This window comes from Hyaloscypha bicolor (genome assembly GCF_002865645.1).
Source record: "Hyaloscypha bicolor E unplaced genomic scaffold K444scaffold_125, whole genome shotgun sequence".
In the NCBI taxonomy this organism is placed as follows: domain Eukaryota; kingdom Fungi; phylum Ascomycota; class Leotiomycetes; order Helotiales; family Hyaloscyphaceae; genus Hyaloscypha; species Hyaloscypha bicolor.
In genome coordinates this window covers 847694-866449 of record NW_020194627.1, presented here as the reverse complement: position 1 = coordinate 866449, position 18756 = coordinate 847694, and the positions used below count along the sequence as shown (strand labels likewise).

General features: G+C 25.3%; 3 protein-coding genes across 3 annotated transcripts; 1 reads left to right on the top strand and 2 right to left on the bottom strand.

The window, feature by feature from the left end:
* Positions 1-868: 868 nt before the first annotated feature.
* Positions 869-2564, top strand: K444DRAFT_596428 (putative UbiE/COQ5 family methyltransferase). Its single transcript, XM_024878429.1, has 4 exons — positions 869-1498; positions 1578-2025; positions 2074-2298; positions 2353-2564. Exons 1-4 carry the CDS (start codon positions 1301-1303, stop codon positions 2394-2396), a joined length of 915 nt encoding a protein of 304 aa, XP_024732425.1. The 5' UTR covers positions 869-1300; the 3' UTR covers positions 2397-2564.
* Positions 2450-3443, bottom strand: K444DRAFT_695800 (uncharacterized protein). Its single transcript, XM_024887892.1, has 2 exons — positions 3069-3443; positions 2450-3008 (listed from the first exon to the last, which is right to left on the bottom strand). The coding sequence occupies exons 1-2, from the start codon at positions 3150-3152 to the stop codon at positions 2829-2831; spliced, it is 264 nt and encodes an 87-aa protein (XP_024732424.1). The 5' UTR covers positions 3153-3443; the 3' UTR covers positions 2450-2828.
* Positions 3444-6527: 3084 nt separating this feature from the next.
* On the bottom strand, positions 6528-7275 carry K444DRAFT_695785 (uncharacterized protein; the record flags this gene model as incomplete). Its single annotated transcript, XM_024887891.1, has 2 exons — positions 6528-6843; positions 6893-7275. 2 exons carry the CDS (start codon positions 7273-7275, stop codon positions 6528-6530), a joined length of 699 nt encoding a protein of 232 aa, XP_024732423.1.
* Between the last annotated feature and the right edge of the window lie 11481 nt (positions 7276-18756).

Genomic DNA, 18756 nt, shown 5'->3' with positions numbered 1-18756 from the left:
AGCGACCTAAGAGTTTGCTCGAGACATCAAATCTTGGGTCAATATTGAGGCCGTTTTGTTTGAAGTCTCACGAGAATTGTAAACAAAGCTCTACAATCAAATGTAAAAGGATGGGTTTTGGAGGAGAGTTCCTCCCAGTTCCTCCCAGTTCCCAGTTCTACAGTGCATAAGGTATTCCTGGGTACGATTATTGTGGTGGCAGTTTGGTCAGGCACCAAGGCTCTTAGCTTAGTATCTTATCCCATCAGATTTTTTTTTCACGAAGTACGTTCGCTATAATTATAGGCTACCTTCGCTAAATTATAGCGCATACCTCACTAAATTTCAGCGCACCCTCACTACAGCGCACCCTCTCTACAGCGCACCCTCTCTACACCCTCCTAATCTAACGTATACCTTACTGAAGTCATAGAGTATACGCTAAAATTTAGTGAGGTATACCACAGTATACTATAATTTAGTGAGCTATGCGCTATAATTTAGCCAAGGTAGCCCATCGAACGTACTACTCAGGCGAAAGAAAAAAAACCGATAGGGTAAGATTACTAAGCGTGGCTTGTAAGTAACCTTTAGGGGCTCCGAGGTGTGCCTCACCAAACTGCCGCCATGATAATCGAACCCATAAGGTTATTTCCAGGCTGTTAAGCAAGCCCACCCCTGTCAACCCAAACACCAGGACGACCACTTGGATGAGCTGTGGTTGTATGTATTAAGAGCAACGCAGACTAAGGTCGAAATGGAGTTCTGCTGTCACGTGTAATTGTTTGGCTCAAGTGCAGGTGGCTGAAGAATGTTCCTCCGTGCCGGTCCTGCAGTAGATAATTTCAAGCCGTTCGAACGTTAAGGAACCCCCCCCGCCTCAGCCCTAGCCAACGCAGACATCTTGGCGACTAGTCAGGATTCGGCTGAACTTGCTCTCAAACAACCTTATTTCTTCCTCTCGGGAGACTCGAGGCGTTCAAGATCAGGAGATCGGTTGAATGACTGCCCTTGACTGCCCTTTCTTGCCTTGCTGGAGCCAATCATTGTCACTGAGAGCCATCTGAGCATGTGGACATCTTTCGCACACAAGGTTGCAACTCTTCAGCCCTCCGCCGACCACTCCGCCGACTCGGTGGTCCTCGTTTGGCTCTCCTCAGAACTTCGGTCTCTATCAACTCTGGCTTTGACCTTTTGAGCGTGGAGAAATTGAGAAGAACCAAACAACGTCGCTTCAATCAAGGCAAAGCAAGTATCAGCCCATCGCCACCCTTGCAAAGACAACCTTACACAGATCCAGCATCTGCATTCACACGCCACAATGTCCGCCATCACCTCCCGGGTGGTCATCGACCATTACTCAGCCCTCGCCCGAGAAAACGACACCAGGAACGCAGAGCACATCAAAAAAGTCGCCGAGTCCTTTGGTTATTCCGCAGAAGACCTGGCTGGCATCCCAGAAGAAGCAAACTTGGGGGTCAGCTGCGGTAATCCGCTTGCTGTTGCAGGTTTGAAAGCTGTAAGTTGCTTGGTGCCCTTCTCGTTTCTAAGCTCAATAGTCGGCGTCGTCTGATCACGTGCTGACTCTATATCTGAAGGGCGAGACAGTCATCGATCTTGGCTCCGGAGCAGGCTTCGATGTCTTCCAAGCCGCTCGCAAAGTCGGGCCAACTGGCCTCTCAATCGGGGTAGATATGAGCCAAGACATGCTCTCTCGCGCCGAGAAGAACGCCTCCAAGGCATCCATCACGAACGTCAAGTTCGTGCTCTCACCCATCACGAAGATCCCTTTGGAGTCTGAGAGCGCAAATTGCATCATCAGCAACTGCGTCATCAACTTGCTTCAACAAGATGAGAAGCCTGTCTGTTTTGGGGAAGTCTATCGTCTGCTGAAACCAGGTGGGCGGCTGGCGGTTAGTGATATACTAGCCAAGAAGGAGTTTACGGAGGAGTTGAAGAGGGACATGGGACTTTATGTGGGGTGTATTAGTGGTGCAAGTTTGGTGAGTGAGTATGAGGGGTGGTTGAAGGAGGCCGGGTTTGAAGGTCTGTATAAGACCCTCGTTCTCATAACTCACGTGCTGACATGAACAGATGTCTTAATCGTCGACAAGAAGAGTGACCTCAATATCTATAAGGAGAGGAACAAGGGCGGGGAAGAATCTTCGTGTTGTGGTACGGCTGACGAAAAAGAACCGGCGGCGTCTTCTTGTTGTGTTCCATCTGGGTCGTGCCGCTCCACCTCTGCCGAGAAAACGAAGTCAGAGAAAGAGGAGTTGGCGAAGAGAGTTGCCAATATCGATTTCAATGAGTGGGTCAGTAAGTATTTACTCCGTTCTACTGATAGGTACCGCACAGTAACAGGATTTTTAGGCTCCTTCAGCATCTATGCCGTCAAACCCGTGGCCAGCACTTAAACATGTCCTTCTTTTCGTTTGTTATCGTCTCGGAAACTGCCAATCCAAAATTCGTTAATGAACTATGTAATGACTAACAAAATTTTAAGTATTGAGGATGAGAAATCACAAAAATATTTCTTCTAAGTAGTACCATCGTAAACGATATAACAAAAAGCCAAGATCCTCCATCCATAACCCAAAAATATGCATTTTGAAAGTCAGAAGTCCACGGGCATCATCCCCCACACATCTATACTGACCTTTGGTTCCTTTGTAACTTCCCCAAACCGAGCCCCGTTGCCGCATACACATACACACACACACACACACACACACACACTATAACAAACTCCTCCAAAATCCCCGTCCCAAAATTGACCCACGGGTCGCTACCAGCAATCTTGGACTTCCCATCTTTCCCGAAAATTGCAATCAAACTCCACAGCAACCTCACACCCAAAACGGACCTGCTGCAATTGAGACCCAAACAACATCCCTCAATGTAACCGCCAGGAGTACAGCAGGCAACACATGCGCAGCCAGGAAGATGACGGCTCCCGCTTTCATGAAGGTGGGACCCTTGCTTGCGGACGAGGGTTCGATGGAGGCGGAACGGACGACGATGAGGATCTGAGCCAACTATATGACTCTCGAGCGTCGCGAAGCAGCATCGACTATCTCCACTACGACTCTTCCCAGCAGTCCTCCAACGCTGTGCGTCCCCACCATACCCCCATATACCCCGGTCCCAGCCTCCGGATCCGATACCACCATCTTCGTAACAAGATCCGTAACCCTCTTAAGCAATATCAGACTAGCTAGAAGCAAAGGAGAAAGCCGGATGGAGGAGCGGGCTGTGCCCCATTCTAGATCCGTGATGCTGAATGGGTGGTTTGCACTTTCGGTTTTGAAGACGGCGCCGATGATACGGATGACGCAGAAGATGGCGAGGTAAATCCAGCCGGATTGGCGGGCGAAGCCCGGCTAGATAAGGATTGCTCTGGTTAGAAAGAAGATAGGGACGTAGACACAAATTTCTGCTATGGCGATGGCTTCTGTTGTCTTGATCGTTGTGGTGCTTGGTTGAGTTTGAGGAGGAGAGGTGAATTCTTCTGAGGAGTAGCCCGAATGAGATTGATTGTATATTTTATAGGAACGTCTCTGACACAAAACTTGAAGACTGAAACCGAAGGAAACATTCCTTCCTCATTATGATTAAATAAGTCTCCTCTTATCACCCCCCGTAGTTTGGGGTGATGAGCTATAGACTACGTTGCTTGCTGCGCCGTTAGACTCTCAAGGCTGGTACATGTTGTGTAGCAGTGTATCTCAGACCATATAGTTGGAGTTAGCTGGCCACTTATGCGAGCAGACGCCCAATTGTTGGCTTTGTATCTTGTTTTGTGGCCTCAGAATATGGTGGCTTGCAGATGTTGTTGTGCCTCGTTTGTTTGACGAGTGCTAGTGTAACGAGATACTAATCCGGTTAGCATCACCTCAAAAGCTGGACGAGACGTTTTCGCATGCAGCGGCGGGGGCTGTACTTCTATATCTGATGCTGCTATATCTCCGTAACGTTCCGTTAAATTATAAGAGTTAATAAACTGCCGGGCATTAACAGTGTGTCAAATGAGTAGAGTAGAGTAGAGTAGTGGGTCCTACTCATACTCTACTCAACCAATTATAGCGCTACTCATACTCTACTCATACTCTCTACTCAAGCTACTCATGAGTAGTATGAGTAGTGTGAGTAGGTACCCACGTGACAGTTGCACGTGACAGGCTAGCCTAATTAGGTAAGCCTCCCATCTAGCGCCGCTCTAGCGCCAAGTTTCTACCCAATTAGGCAATGGCATTTGCTTAGTAAGCGAGCCTAAGGTCAGGGGGGAATGTGACGGCGGGATCGAGGCAATGGCCAGGGCTCAAAGATCCAGGAAAATCCCATGTATTGAGAATACTAATAGTCGGACTTAACGTCGCGACTAAAGGGGCCCAACCCTTTAGTCGGGGAAAGCGAGTTGTCCCTGGAAAGCGAGATGTCCCGCACCGGCCTTTTTTGCCTCCTAAAAAATAATTTTAGGAACTAGCTATAGAAAATCTAATTAATACGTTTTATTCGCAATCTTATAGTTACCTATCGGATACTTAAGGGCTAAAGTTTTAAGTAAAATAATAAAAAATTATAATTAAGCAAAAGTTGTAAGTTTAATACTCGCGAAACGGTCGCGAACAAATAATTCTTAACGATTTTTGTATTCCTTGCGATTTTACTACTAAAACCTTAATAACTCTCTACCCACATCTTTTTTTAAGATTTAGAGAATCGTATCTAGTTTATAAGGCTTATATTTTTAATTCTATTACTTAGAATTATTTAAAAAGATTAAGGTTTCAGGTTATTAAGGATTTTATTTGGTGCGGGACATCTCGCTTTCCCGGGACAACTCGCTTTCCCCGACTAAAGGGTTGGGCCCCTTTAGTCGCGACGTTAAGTCCGACTATTAAGCTAAAGAGAAGAAGGAGAGAGAGAGAGAAGGAAAGGGGATAAAAGGAGAGAAATACTAGCTAAAATCACTGAAACGCCGGCTAGCTAGGTGAAACCAGTCATGTGACAGCCACCCCTATATGGCCCCTAGCCAGCGCTGTTACAGGAAATCAAGATTCTAAGAAGCATAACTAGTTTATTATTATAGAAAATTAATATTTAGCTAGTCTTATACAAGTCCTAGCTTACCTTTACTGGGGCTACTTAATAAATATCTTTATTATTTAATTATTATTAAATAAATCTTAGTTTATTATTATTACGTAATGGCTACTCATTACTACTCATACTACTTATAAGTATATACTCTACTCTACTCAAATTTTTAGGACATTACGCTACTCATATTCCACTCACGCTACTTATGAATATTTATGAGTAGTATAAGTAGTATAAGTAGTTCTTTAATATACTGGGTATTAATTATTTGAGGAGCTAGCTATTAGCTAATACTAGAAGTTCTAAGACTTACTTCTATAACTTACGGCAGGTATACTTTTTCTCTATTTATACTAAAGTTATAATATATTAGCTTAGTAATAATTAAGATAAGATATAATAATAATAATAATAGTAATAATAATAATAATAATAATAATAATAATAATAATAATAATAATAATAATAATAATAATAATAATAATAATAATAATAATAATAATAATAATAATAATAATAATAATAATAATAATAATAATAATAATAATAATAATAATAATAATAATAATAATAATAATAATAATAATAATAATAATAATAATAATAATAATAAATAAATTAAAAAACTTATTATAAATTATTATAAATTTAAAATTTATAAAATCTTTTATAGGCTTTAATTTAATTTCTTTTATAATTATAATAGTTAAAATATTAACTTATAATTTTAGTATTATATATATATTTGAAAAAAAGTTTAATATTTCTTATATAAGAGCTAATTATATATAAAATTATCTTATTTAATATCTTTATATAAAACTTTATTAAATAAGTAAAAATATTTTATTATAAGAGCCTTTATATATAAATTAAAGTATATTTTAATATAAACTTATATTTTTAAGTTCCTTTATAATAATTAAGCTAGAGTATTAAAATAAAATATAAAGGTCTTTATTTCTTGTTTTTCAAATTCTAAAGCTATAAAGAAAAGAAAAGAGTGAGATATAATAGTAAATAAGTAAATAAGGCTAAAAATATAAAAATACTAAGCTTAGTTTAAACTTTAGTTAAAATTAATTTATAGCAGTTATAAAATAATAGCTATTATAACTTTTAAGAAAGAATTACAAACAAAAAAGAAAACGAGTTATTATTTTAATATCTTTCAATATAATTAAAATTAACTTAACTTATTTTATAATTCCTTAAAATATTTAATAACTTTTAGTAATTAGTTATTTCTTTTTATATATATTAATAATAAGTAATAAACGTTCAATTATAAAGCTTTAGTAAGCTGCCTATATCCGACTCCGCTTTTAAAACTCTCGGACCATAGCAACGAGATTAATAATAGTATCTAATTCGAATATAAGGCTTCTATTAAATAACAAAGAGAGCAAAGGACGATATCAAGCTCGTTTAGCGATGCCGCAGGTTTATGTGGTATGAAAAGATACTACAAATTGATCGCCGCCATGGGCAATTACTAGACTATCTACAGATCCGCCATAGTGAGTTCCACCTGCGAGAGTCCCTGTTCTTGTCCACCCAGTCGCTGTATCAACGATCTCCCAAACGAGCGGTTCAATATAGAGGTTGCTAATAGTAAAGGCAATAAAGTTTGTGGCGCTAACAAAGAGGTTCCAGGCTGATAGTCCTATGATTTCAGTGTATACTCTAGCTATATTGTCTGCAGCCAACGTATTGATCGCTCTCTGGCCATCGTATCTTTTGGCGATCAGATTGAAATCGCTAGACCTATCAAGGTTAGATCGAAAATAGTAATGACGGAAATGCTCACGGAAGGGCAATATCTGTGCCGGCCGACTCCAGCTCCTTGTTAACACTATCCAAATCGACGTCCAGGGCGCGATGCCCTACGGTCGATGGCGGCTTGCCTACTGGCGGCCAGGTGCCAGTCAGACACCTTGCATCGCTTGGATCAAAGATGAGGCAGTAACGACACCAGCCAAATTCCGGAGTGGCATTTTGGAGGCAAACTTTAAAACCATTACACTGCGAAGCCAGAAAACCACGGACATCGTCAATGTACAATCCGTCAATCGCTCTTACGCAACATAAGCGGGGCTGGGCAGACAAAGATTCTATGCCCTTCGCAGTAGGTGCTGCGCCTATAAGTAAAGAAAAAAGAAGAGTAGTAAAAGTAATAAGTACTATAATCATTATAATAATATAGAGAGTATATAATTAAATGAATATAATTAAACTTATAGCTAGAGATATTATAAGCATTATAAATACTTTATAAATTGTCTAGTAATATAAGCCTAGTATATTTATTATATTAAGCTAATTTAAATATAATAATTTATTAATTAAAGAAAGTTAAATTTTGTATTTTATTTAGCCTTATTATAATATTAGAAGCTCAAGCTTATAGTTTTAATACTTTATTACACCTTATAAAGCATTTAAATAAAACCTTTTAATATATAAATATAATATATTATATAAATTAAACTTGCTATTATATTACTAACTAGGCCAAAAGATAATAATATTTATAATTAAATCGCAAATATATTTAATATTATATATATATTTATACTTTATATATCCCGTAATTCACGTAATATATATTATAATAAAGTATTACTTATTATTTAATTAATAATAACTTTAATTGCATTCTTACTTTATTATTTTTTAAATATAATAATAAAGCTAAATAAGATATTAGTAAGTAATATAAAACTAATATACTTATTATATTAAACTAATTTAAATAAAGTAAATTTCAAATTAAATAAAAGTTTAACTTTATATATTAATTAGTAATATATAGCTTATATATTTAATATATCGGGCCGATTTAAATAAAATATTTTTTGAAATAAATAAAAGTTTAACTTTATATATTAATTAATAATATATAGCTTATATATTTATTATATTAAGCTAATTCAAATAAAAGTAATTTATAAAACAATTAGTAATATAAGGCTTATATACTATTATATTAAATACGGTTATATTATAATATATTCCGATTTTCTTTAGAAGAGAGATATAATATAGATAGCTAGAGCTAAATATAGTATATATAGTTACGTGAGACAAATATATATAACTAGCCTATAGTTATTATATAATATATACTTATTATATAGTATATATAGCAGGCTATATATAAGCTACCTTTAATCTCTAGAAAGATTCTTATATATTAGATTAAATTAATATTAATTATAATAAACTTTAAATAATAAGGAAAATTAATAATTATATAAAAGTAAATATAACTAGTTTTTTAAATATTAAATATAATATTTATATAATTAAAATATTATTAATAGATTTAAGAAACTATATATATAAGATTTAATTCTTTATAATATAATAGTAATTAAAGGCTTTTATATAAATATTATTTCTAAAGCTTATTTAGTAAAAAAGAAAGCTTAGTACTATAAATATAAACTTATAATTAGATTAGAAATAAAAAAAATATTATATTAATATAATTAGAATATAAATTTAATTCGGTTTTCTTTAAATATAAGCTAATTTCTATTTATTTTATTATTTTATTTGAAATTCTTACTAGTACTAGTAATATACTTAAATTTCTAAGATTTAAATAATTAATTAAAGCTTAATATAAGAGATTTAGAAAGTATTTTAAATTAAGAAATAATCTAAAGAGAAAATAAAATATAAGAATAAAATATCTAGTTTATAAAGCTTTTTAAAAGCTTATTAATTATATATATATAATATAAAAATTAATAAACTAATATAAACTATATATAAGTATTAGTTTATTAATAATATATAATATATTTTATTATTTATTATTATTAGTATAGCTATAATTATTAATAGTTATATAATATAGTTATATAATCTAAAGGTAATTAGAAATAATAGAATATAAATAACGGTTATATAACTTTATATTATATAGGTAATTCAATAAGTAGACTAGACTCTATTAGGCTTAGCAGATTTAGAAATTATATATTAATACTATAATACTTTAATTCTTATTTCTAAATAATAATAACTTTACTAATTTAATATAACTAGTATTTTTATATTTATATAATAGTATTATATATTACTAGTAAACTAATACTAATTAGTTTATATATATAAATTAGAGAAGATTTTAGATTAGTCCTAAAAGTATTTAATAGCCTAAAATAAATCTAGTTTATTTTATATTAAAAAAAGAAACTATTTATTAATTTCATAAAAGTATCTAGTAACTTATAAAGAAGATATCTAGTTCTTACTAATTAATAAATAATTAACTATTTAATTATTTATCTATTTAATTTCTATTATTTTTTAAAACTAATTTCTTTTAGCCCTAAAACTACTTTCTTGGAAACTATTTTAGAAACTATTTTTTCTATTTATATAATACCTATATCTATAGAACTCTCTTTCCGAAATATATATTTTATATATTCTTAAAGCTCTTTAACTATAACCTTTGATTTCTTTATTAAATCGAGCTCTTTAAGCTCTAGACTCTCCCGGAATTATAATATTTCACTTTTTAAATTTCTCGTTATAAATAAAATATCTAAGAATGAAATATTTACTTTAATATTCTTAATATCTCTAAATATCTAGGCATCTGATATCTCTATTAAATATTTAATATCTAGATATTTAAACCGGATATCTAGTATCTAAACCAGATATCTAAACCAGATATCTAGTATTTCTATTAGATATTTGAATATTCAAATACCTTTACTACTAAACTCTTTCTATAAACCTACTATAAACTATCTTATCTTTAAACCTTTTTTGCTATAAGCTATATATATATATATACTAAAAAGAACCTGAACTCGGTTTAATATAGATATTAATAAAAGAAAGAAACTAATTAAGAAATGGGAAAATAGTATTAATCTAGTAACTATAATAAAAAGTAATCTTTAGAAATATCTAATTACTAAAATATATTAGTATACTTTATATAGAAAGAGTAATAATAATCTATAGGATCTATTCTAGAATAATTTCAAGAACTTTAATACTATAGTATATAATTAAATTAATTATATATTCTTATAAAATCTTTAAACCTAACTTTAATATAGTAATATCTATATTAAATAGAACTATAAAAGCCTTACTATTATATAATTCTTTATTAACCTTATTTAAGAGAAAATAAAAAGTATATAAAATAAAGCTAATATTATTAATAATAGTTTAATTAGATTAGATTCTTTTTAGGAACCTATTATATTAGTTTATTTTATTTTAAATAGAACTAAATATAAGAGAACTAGATATTTTTAGTCAAGAAATCAAGCTATTTATTTATTTCCTTTAAATTAAGGCTATTTACTACTTCTATTTTTATTATTACTAGTATTATTACTAAACTCGAACTTCTATTAGTTAGTATCTACTACTATAGCTAGAAAGCTTATTAGGGAAGTAGTAAAGATATACTTTAAAATATAAAAGTATAATAGAACTAATAGTAGTTTTAATTATAAACTTATTATTTTTCTCGATATATATTAATATATAAAGCTTTTAGAAAAGATACTAGTAAGAGCTTTTTTTACTATATTAAAGGAACTAGTATAAAACTACTTCTATAATAACTAGCTCTCGAGCTATATATATAAAGAGGCCTATATAAATATCTATAGCTTTTTTAAAGGCCCCGGTTTCTATTATTAAAATTTAGATAAATAAAATATTATTACCTTAGTAATTATAATAGTAAAAAATTCTAAAAAACAATATTCGAGCTTATTTAAATACTAATTAATAACCTATATAAATTGTAATATAGCTTTGCTTTTATTTTATAAAATACAGAAATTCTCATATAATAAAATTATTATCTTCTATTAAGGCTTACTAGTATACTAATATATAGTCTTGGATTTTTTTAATAAACTTAACTAGTTTATTAATAAGCTCTAATTATTTATTACTAGTTATAAAAAAGAATAATAAATTAATACCGAAACTTATTTTACTAATTAATAATACTATTTTCAAAACTTTCTAAGCTATTATTTATTCGGAAATTATTAATATAAATCTAGCTATAACTTTAGAACCCGTAATAACTATTTCAAGTCCTATAATTATAATAATTATATTCTAAAATTGTATTTTATATATAAGAGACCCAAATACCGCTTATAGAAATATATATTAGAAAAATAAGAGACTAAGAAAGCTCGATTTAAAAATAAAAATATTTACTAATTTAGATTTCGAAACTTCTATAATTTTAATAAATGCTTTAGTAATATCTATATATAATATATTACCGAAATTAAAAAAGAAAAGAATAATAAAAAGAATAAAGATAAACTAGAAAATAATGCTTTTAAAGCTTTACTAGTAGAAATAAATAAAGAAGAAAAATATTATTTAGATTTCTATTTTATTTTTATTAAAAGCTTTCTAGTTACTTTTACTATTTCTGCTTCTACTATTTCTATAACTAATACTCTTATAAATAACCTTATTTCTTTTTCTCTTATATACTAGATAATAGGTAAAAATTATACTTTAGAGTTTATTAAATAAATAAAAGATATTTAGACATTTATAATTAATAGTATATTAAGATATAATACTTATTACTTTTATTGAATTATAATTAATATTAAAGTCTCTAAATTCTTAAGTATTAGTTCTAACTAATTCCAAGCTTTATAGTAGACTAATAATAGTATTAAACTTAATAAAACTACTAAAGATTAAGTTAATATCTAGTTTAGTATTAGATCTATATTCTTTATTAGATTTATAATAGTAAAAATATTAATTAAACAAGTATAATTCTATATTATACCTATAAAAACTTTATTTCTATTTAGTTTAGCTAATATAAATAAGCTAAAAATATACTTTAATAATCTTACTAATTATCTTATTACTTTTACTAGATACTTTATACTTATAGTATAATATTTTAGATACTTTTTCTTGCTTTAGAATATTATACTATAAAGCTTTATTTCTGAATTCTTTACTTATAACTCCTATATTCTTATAGAAATCAAATTATAATATCTATACTACTATTTTAATTATTTATTTATTAATAAGCTTCGAAATATACTAGAATAAGCAGGCTATAATATTAATATAAAAGTATTTAAATACCTTATAAAGTATTATAAGTAATACCAGAAATTCGGATAATTACTAGAATAATTCAAGTTTAATCTAAAAAATAATATTAGCTTTAATTACTTTATTATTATTAATATTTTTTATATTTCTAATAAGCCTATATTTTATATTATTAATAAAGGCATTTAATATCAAGCCGGCTAATAGCTTTAAAATATTAATACTTTATATATTTGAGATACCTTAAAGTAGTATTAGATTAATATCTATTTAGGCTCTCTTAATTAGATTATAGCAAATACCGGAAAGCAGTTTACTAGTAAAAAATTCGCTTAACTTACAGATATTATAGGAACTAAGGTTAAAATTATTCCTGTAAAAGCTTATAATTCCGTTAGAATTATAGAATACTATTATAGCCTAATTTAATATATCTATTTTATTATTATAGCCAAAATTAATAGAATTCATAATAATACTATACTTTAAATAGCTTTTAAGGCTATTAATAATTTTGCTAAACCTAATAGTATTATTCTAACCCTTTTAGTTTATAGTACTTTATCTCAAATAACTAAATATAATATTTTATTACTAATTATATTATAATAATTAATAGTATTTAAGAAAGTAATAATAGAAATTCAGAAGCTTTAAGCTAAATACCAGATTACAAATATTCTAAATACCCGAAATAATTCTAATATTACTAATATCTATAAACTTTCCTTAAATTCGAATATTTTTATATAATATAAAGAAAATACTAGTTAATCTAATAGTTAGAATAGATTATATAAACTAGTAGCTATTAATAGAAAGAACTATATACTAGCTTTATTATATAGTAATATTATCTTTTATTTAACCTCTATAAAGCTCTTTTATATAAAAATATTAAGGTTATTACTAATAGCCCCGAACCTGAAATTATTCCCGAACTTTATAATAAGGTTAAATATAATATAGATATAATTCCTTTTATTATTCCTGCTATTTTACTAAAGTATAGTAAAGAATACCTTTATAAAAACCCGGATATTATAGTATTTCTATAGGATAATAACCTATATAAGAACTTCTATTAAGTTAAAATTACTAGCCTTCTAGAAAAGAATATATTTAAAGTTACTTTTAGATCTCAAATATTAAAAGAAATATATATCTTTAATTCCCGGTTTATTAATAAGATTAAAAATAAAAATATAAAAAGAGAATTTAAGAAATTAAGACTAGTTATTTAAGCTTATAATAATAGTAAGAAATATATAATATTAATATAATTATTTACTATTTAATATATTAGTTAAAGAATTATCCTTAGTATTACTATTATAATAATAGATATTATGGAATTATATTTATATAATATCTTATAAGCTTATATCTAATTAATAATCTTACTTAATTGCAATTTTTATATTAATTTACTTTATAAGTTTACTAGAAAGCTAAATCTAAAGAATAATTCTATTCTAAAAGTTATAAAACTATTATATAATATACCGGAAATTGGGAACTACTAGTTTAAAACTTATTATTTCTATTATATTAATAAGCTTTCTATAAAATAGTTAATTTATAATTCTTGCCTCTTTTATAATAAATAACTCTTCGGAATTATTAGTCTTTAAATTAATAATACCTTATTTATTAGAACTAATAATTTTATAAAAGTAAAATAATTAAAGCTTTAAAAGGCTAAATTCTTAGCTAAGAAATATAAATACCTTACTTTTAACTATAATCTCAAGTTTAATAGAGGTATTATCTATATAAATACTACTAGAATTACTTTTATATAGAAATACTAGTATAAAAACCTCCGAACTATTTCTATAAAGAATATTATTACTATAAGTAATAAAAGTACTATTCGTTAAAATCTCTTTATTAAAAACTAATATATATTATATTAGTTTACTAACTAGAAGCTTTATATAATTTATTAATTATTACTCAAGCTATTAAACTCTTAGAAACTAATATAAAAGTACTTAATAAGTATATTTAATAGTAAATTAAGAATACTACTAGAAGACTGAGATTTATAAAGCTAGTAAAAGAGTTCTTATATTTAATTATTTTTACGAATGCTTTATTTATAAATAATAGAGATCTTTTTTCCCAAATCAGATATATTCTAATTCTAGTAAATAGAACTAGATATACTAATATTATTTATTGGTTTTCTACTAAATATAAGAAAGTTACTAAAAGTATTCTAGCTTTAGAACTCTATAGTATAGCTTATAGCTTTAATATAAGCGCTTTAATTAAATCTATAATTAATAAAATACTAGAAATAAAACTACTACTAGTAATCTATACGAATTCGAAATTATTATATAAATATCTTATTAAATTAGGTACTATTCGAAAGAAATATCTAATAATTAATATAATATATCTCTATTAGATATATAAATAATAAGAGATTATAGAAATAAAATTAATTAAAAAAGAATTAAATTCTACTAACTTTATAATAAAATCGAAGCTAATAAATACTCTCAAATATCTAATTAATATAAATATAATATAATTAGATATAGAGAAATAGATTAAATATAAATAAAATAAAAAATAGAAATATAAGATAAAAGAATATTATAAAAAGGGAAGTTATATATAAAAGGCTATAGCCTTTAGTATATAATTAAAACCTTGGAAATAATATAGATATATAAAGTATTTAGGAAATCTGGTACTAGGCCAAATTAGGGAATTTATATATAATTAGAAAGAAATATTATTTTTTGCATTTTTTAGAAAATTCTAATATTAGTATAATTATAATTATTAATAGTTATATAACCTTATATTATATAAGTAACTCAATAAGTAAACTAGACTCTATTAAGCTTAGTAGATTCAGGAATTATATATTAATATTATAATACTATAATTCTTATTTCTAAATAATAATAACTTTATTAATTTAATATAATTAGTATTTCTATATTTATATAATAGTACTATATATTACTAGTAAACTAATAATTATTTATATAAAAATAATTAAGGTTATTTTAGATTATATAATATAATTATACTAATATTAGTACTTTTCTTAAAATATAAAAAATATATAAAAAATAGTATTTTTTATTTATATATAAATTTTTTAATTTAATCTAGTATTAAATTATTTCTAAATATTTAATATATATATATTTTATTATTTATATTTAATCTATTTCTTTATATCTAGCTATATAGTAATTATATTAATTAAATATTTAAAAGTATTTATAAGTTTTAATTTTATTATTAAATTAGCTAAATTTAATTTTCTTTTAATTTATTTAATTTCTATAATCTTTTATTATTTATAGGCCCAATAAAAATATATTATATTAATTATAAATTGCTTTTTTATATAATATTTAGTTTAACTAAATATTTATAAAGAAATTTAAAATCTATATAAATAACTAATAAAACTTCTATTTCGAATACATTTTATTAATTATAGATTTAATTAAATTATTTATATTAAAACTATAAACTATATTATAGAATTTAAAGACTAAAATACTTCTAATAACTCTTTTATATTTCATAAAAAACTAGTAGATTATATTAGTATATTTAAAGCTATTTACTAAAACTAGAATATATTTAATTTAAGAAAAAAAGTCTTAATTATTTATAAAAATAATTAAATATAGAAATTTCTTATTTAGTTTTATAAAATATAATTCTCTAATAATATTTTTAATTTACTATTAAATATATTTATTAAAAGCTCTTATATTAATTTCTATAAGTTTAATAGCTTAAATAATTATTAAATAATTATATAAAACTTTTAGCTAATAAACTAATATAATATATATTTTCTGAACTTATTAGATAATATATTATTTCTTAATTATAAGATTTTAATATATATTATTTTTATTATTTATTATAGTTATATTTTTAATTATTATTTCTATAAAAGATATTAATAGAATTAATATAAATAATACTTTTAATAAATTCAAAATTATAATTAGTTATAAAATATTTATATTCTTTAATTAGAAATTTAGTTTTTTAAAACTTTAAATATTTTATTTTAGTAAAACTATTATTTTTAATAAATAAAATATTAAAGAAATAATTATTATAAAATAAATATAAATTATATATTAATTATTTTATAACTTTTAATATTAAACTAGCTTTTATATTTAGTTAATTAGTAAATTTAGAAAATAAATTAATATAAATATTATAATTTAGTAAAATTAATAATTAAGTATAAGCTTATAATATATTTTATAAATATAATTTTATAATTTTTATAAATATAATAATAATATAAAAAATAATTCTTTAGCTAATTTATTATAATATATATATTAATAGCAAATATCTAGCTAGATTTAGTAGCCTAATTAGGCTAGTATTTATATGAAATCGCATTCCCTAATTAGAACTAATACTTTCGTATATTTAATAGAATACTAGGTAATATATATAAAGATATATAAGCTTTAGAAATAAGTATTAATTAGTTTTTTAATAGAAACTAGTTCTTAAAATTAATTATATTTCTATACTTTATTTTATACTTTATCTTATATTCTATTTCTTACTTTAATTACTTATATAGTATTCTATTATTATATGTCTTATATTTATTAAATAATTAGTAATTAAATTAATATTATATATTTCTTATTATTATATAAGTTTAAATAACTAGTTTTAATTTTTTAACCTTTTTATTTATATTTATATTTTTATTTTATTAATAAAATAAGAATTAAAAATATTTTTTCTTTTAGTATTTAAAATTAAGAAATAATCTTAAATATATTCTTTTCTAAAAAAAAACTAGTAATTTTAATTTTAATAGAAATTTTTATATAAATTATTATTTTATAAAAATTATAATATTTTATTATTTTATTAACAAATTTAGTATTATATAATTATAATAATATATATAGCTAGCTAATATTTAGAATACTAAAGTTTTTATATTTAGAGCTTTTTTTCTTAGTTTAAAATTCTTAGAATAGAACTATTTTATTTTATTTTCTAAATTTAGAAACCCTGTTTTATAATATTATTTTAAACTTATTTTTATTTTTATATAGAAAATAAAACTATTCTTATATCTTATATATAAATATAATTTTATAGTAATTTTAATAATATTATTATTAATCTCTTAATTAAGTCTATTAAATAAAAAGAAAGCTAGTATTTAACTATTATATAAAACCAATATTTTATTACTATTATATAAATAATATAATTTATAATATATATTTATAATTAATATTAAGCTAAAACTATAAGAAATAAAGTTATAAATATATATTAGATATTATATTTATATATAATTTATAGCTATTTTAAGTTCTTTTAATTAAGCTTTATTTAAAGAGCTAGTATCTAATTATTATAATAAGATAATTTAATAAGCTTTATTTATTCTATAAATCTTTTTTTTTCTTTTCTCGATTTCAATTATAATAATTCTTTTCTATAAGTTTAATATATATATTATAATAGAAAAAAGAATATAGAAAAAAGAATATAGAAAATATATATATTTCTAATTAGACTTCCTTTAACTAAGGCTAATTAAGCTTTAATTCCAAGCCCTTTATTTTTTATTTCTAAATAAAATACTAATACTTAAATATAAAACTAGCTAAATATTTTAATAAAATTCTTCTTTTTATTTTTAGTTCTAATATAAAATAAAGCTTTATAAATTATCTTTTTAGAAACTGCTTTTCTAATATGTATTTCTTTAGTATTTATTTCTTTAGTATTTATTTCTTTAGTATTTATTTCTTTAGTACTTATTTCTTTAGTATTTATTTCTTTAGTATTTATTTCTTTAGTATTTATTTATTTAGTATTTATTCTTAATATAATTACTATAGCTTCTTTTATATAATCTTTTTTTATAACTTATTTCTCTATAAGCTTAATTAATTTTTCTTTTATAGCAAATATATATATTATAATTTGAGTCTAAATATATAATTTTAGATTATATTAAAATTTATACTTTGTAAGTTAAATTCGGATTTAAAAAGAATTAACTAGTTATATTGAGAGCAAATTGGCGGAAGCAAAAATATATAAAACAAAGATTATAGAACATTATAATATATAAAAATTACATAAATTTAGCTAATAGAGAGAGCTTATTTTATTAATATTAAAAACGAGCTTTTTAAAAAAAAAGAAATAAGCTGATAATCAATGACAGTCACTAAGTAATAATAATAATGAATAATAGATAAGTAACTGAATAGATAACTAAAATAATAATGAACACAACGTAAAAGATGAAGTAATAATAATAATAATAATAATAATAATAATAATAATAATAATAATAATAATAATAATAATAATAATAATAATAATAATAATAATAATAATAAATATAGCTAATTAGTATTTAGAATATTAAAGCTTTTATATTTAAAGCTTTTTTTCTTAGTTTAGAATTCTTATAAAGTTATTTTTTATTATATTTATATTATTTATATTTTTACTTTTATTATAATATTTAAAATTAACTTTAATATTTCTTATATA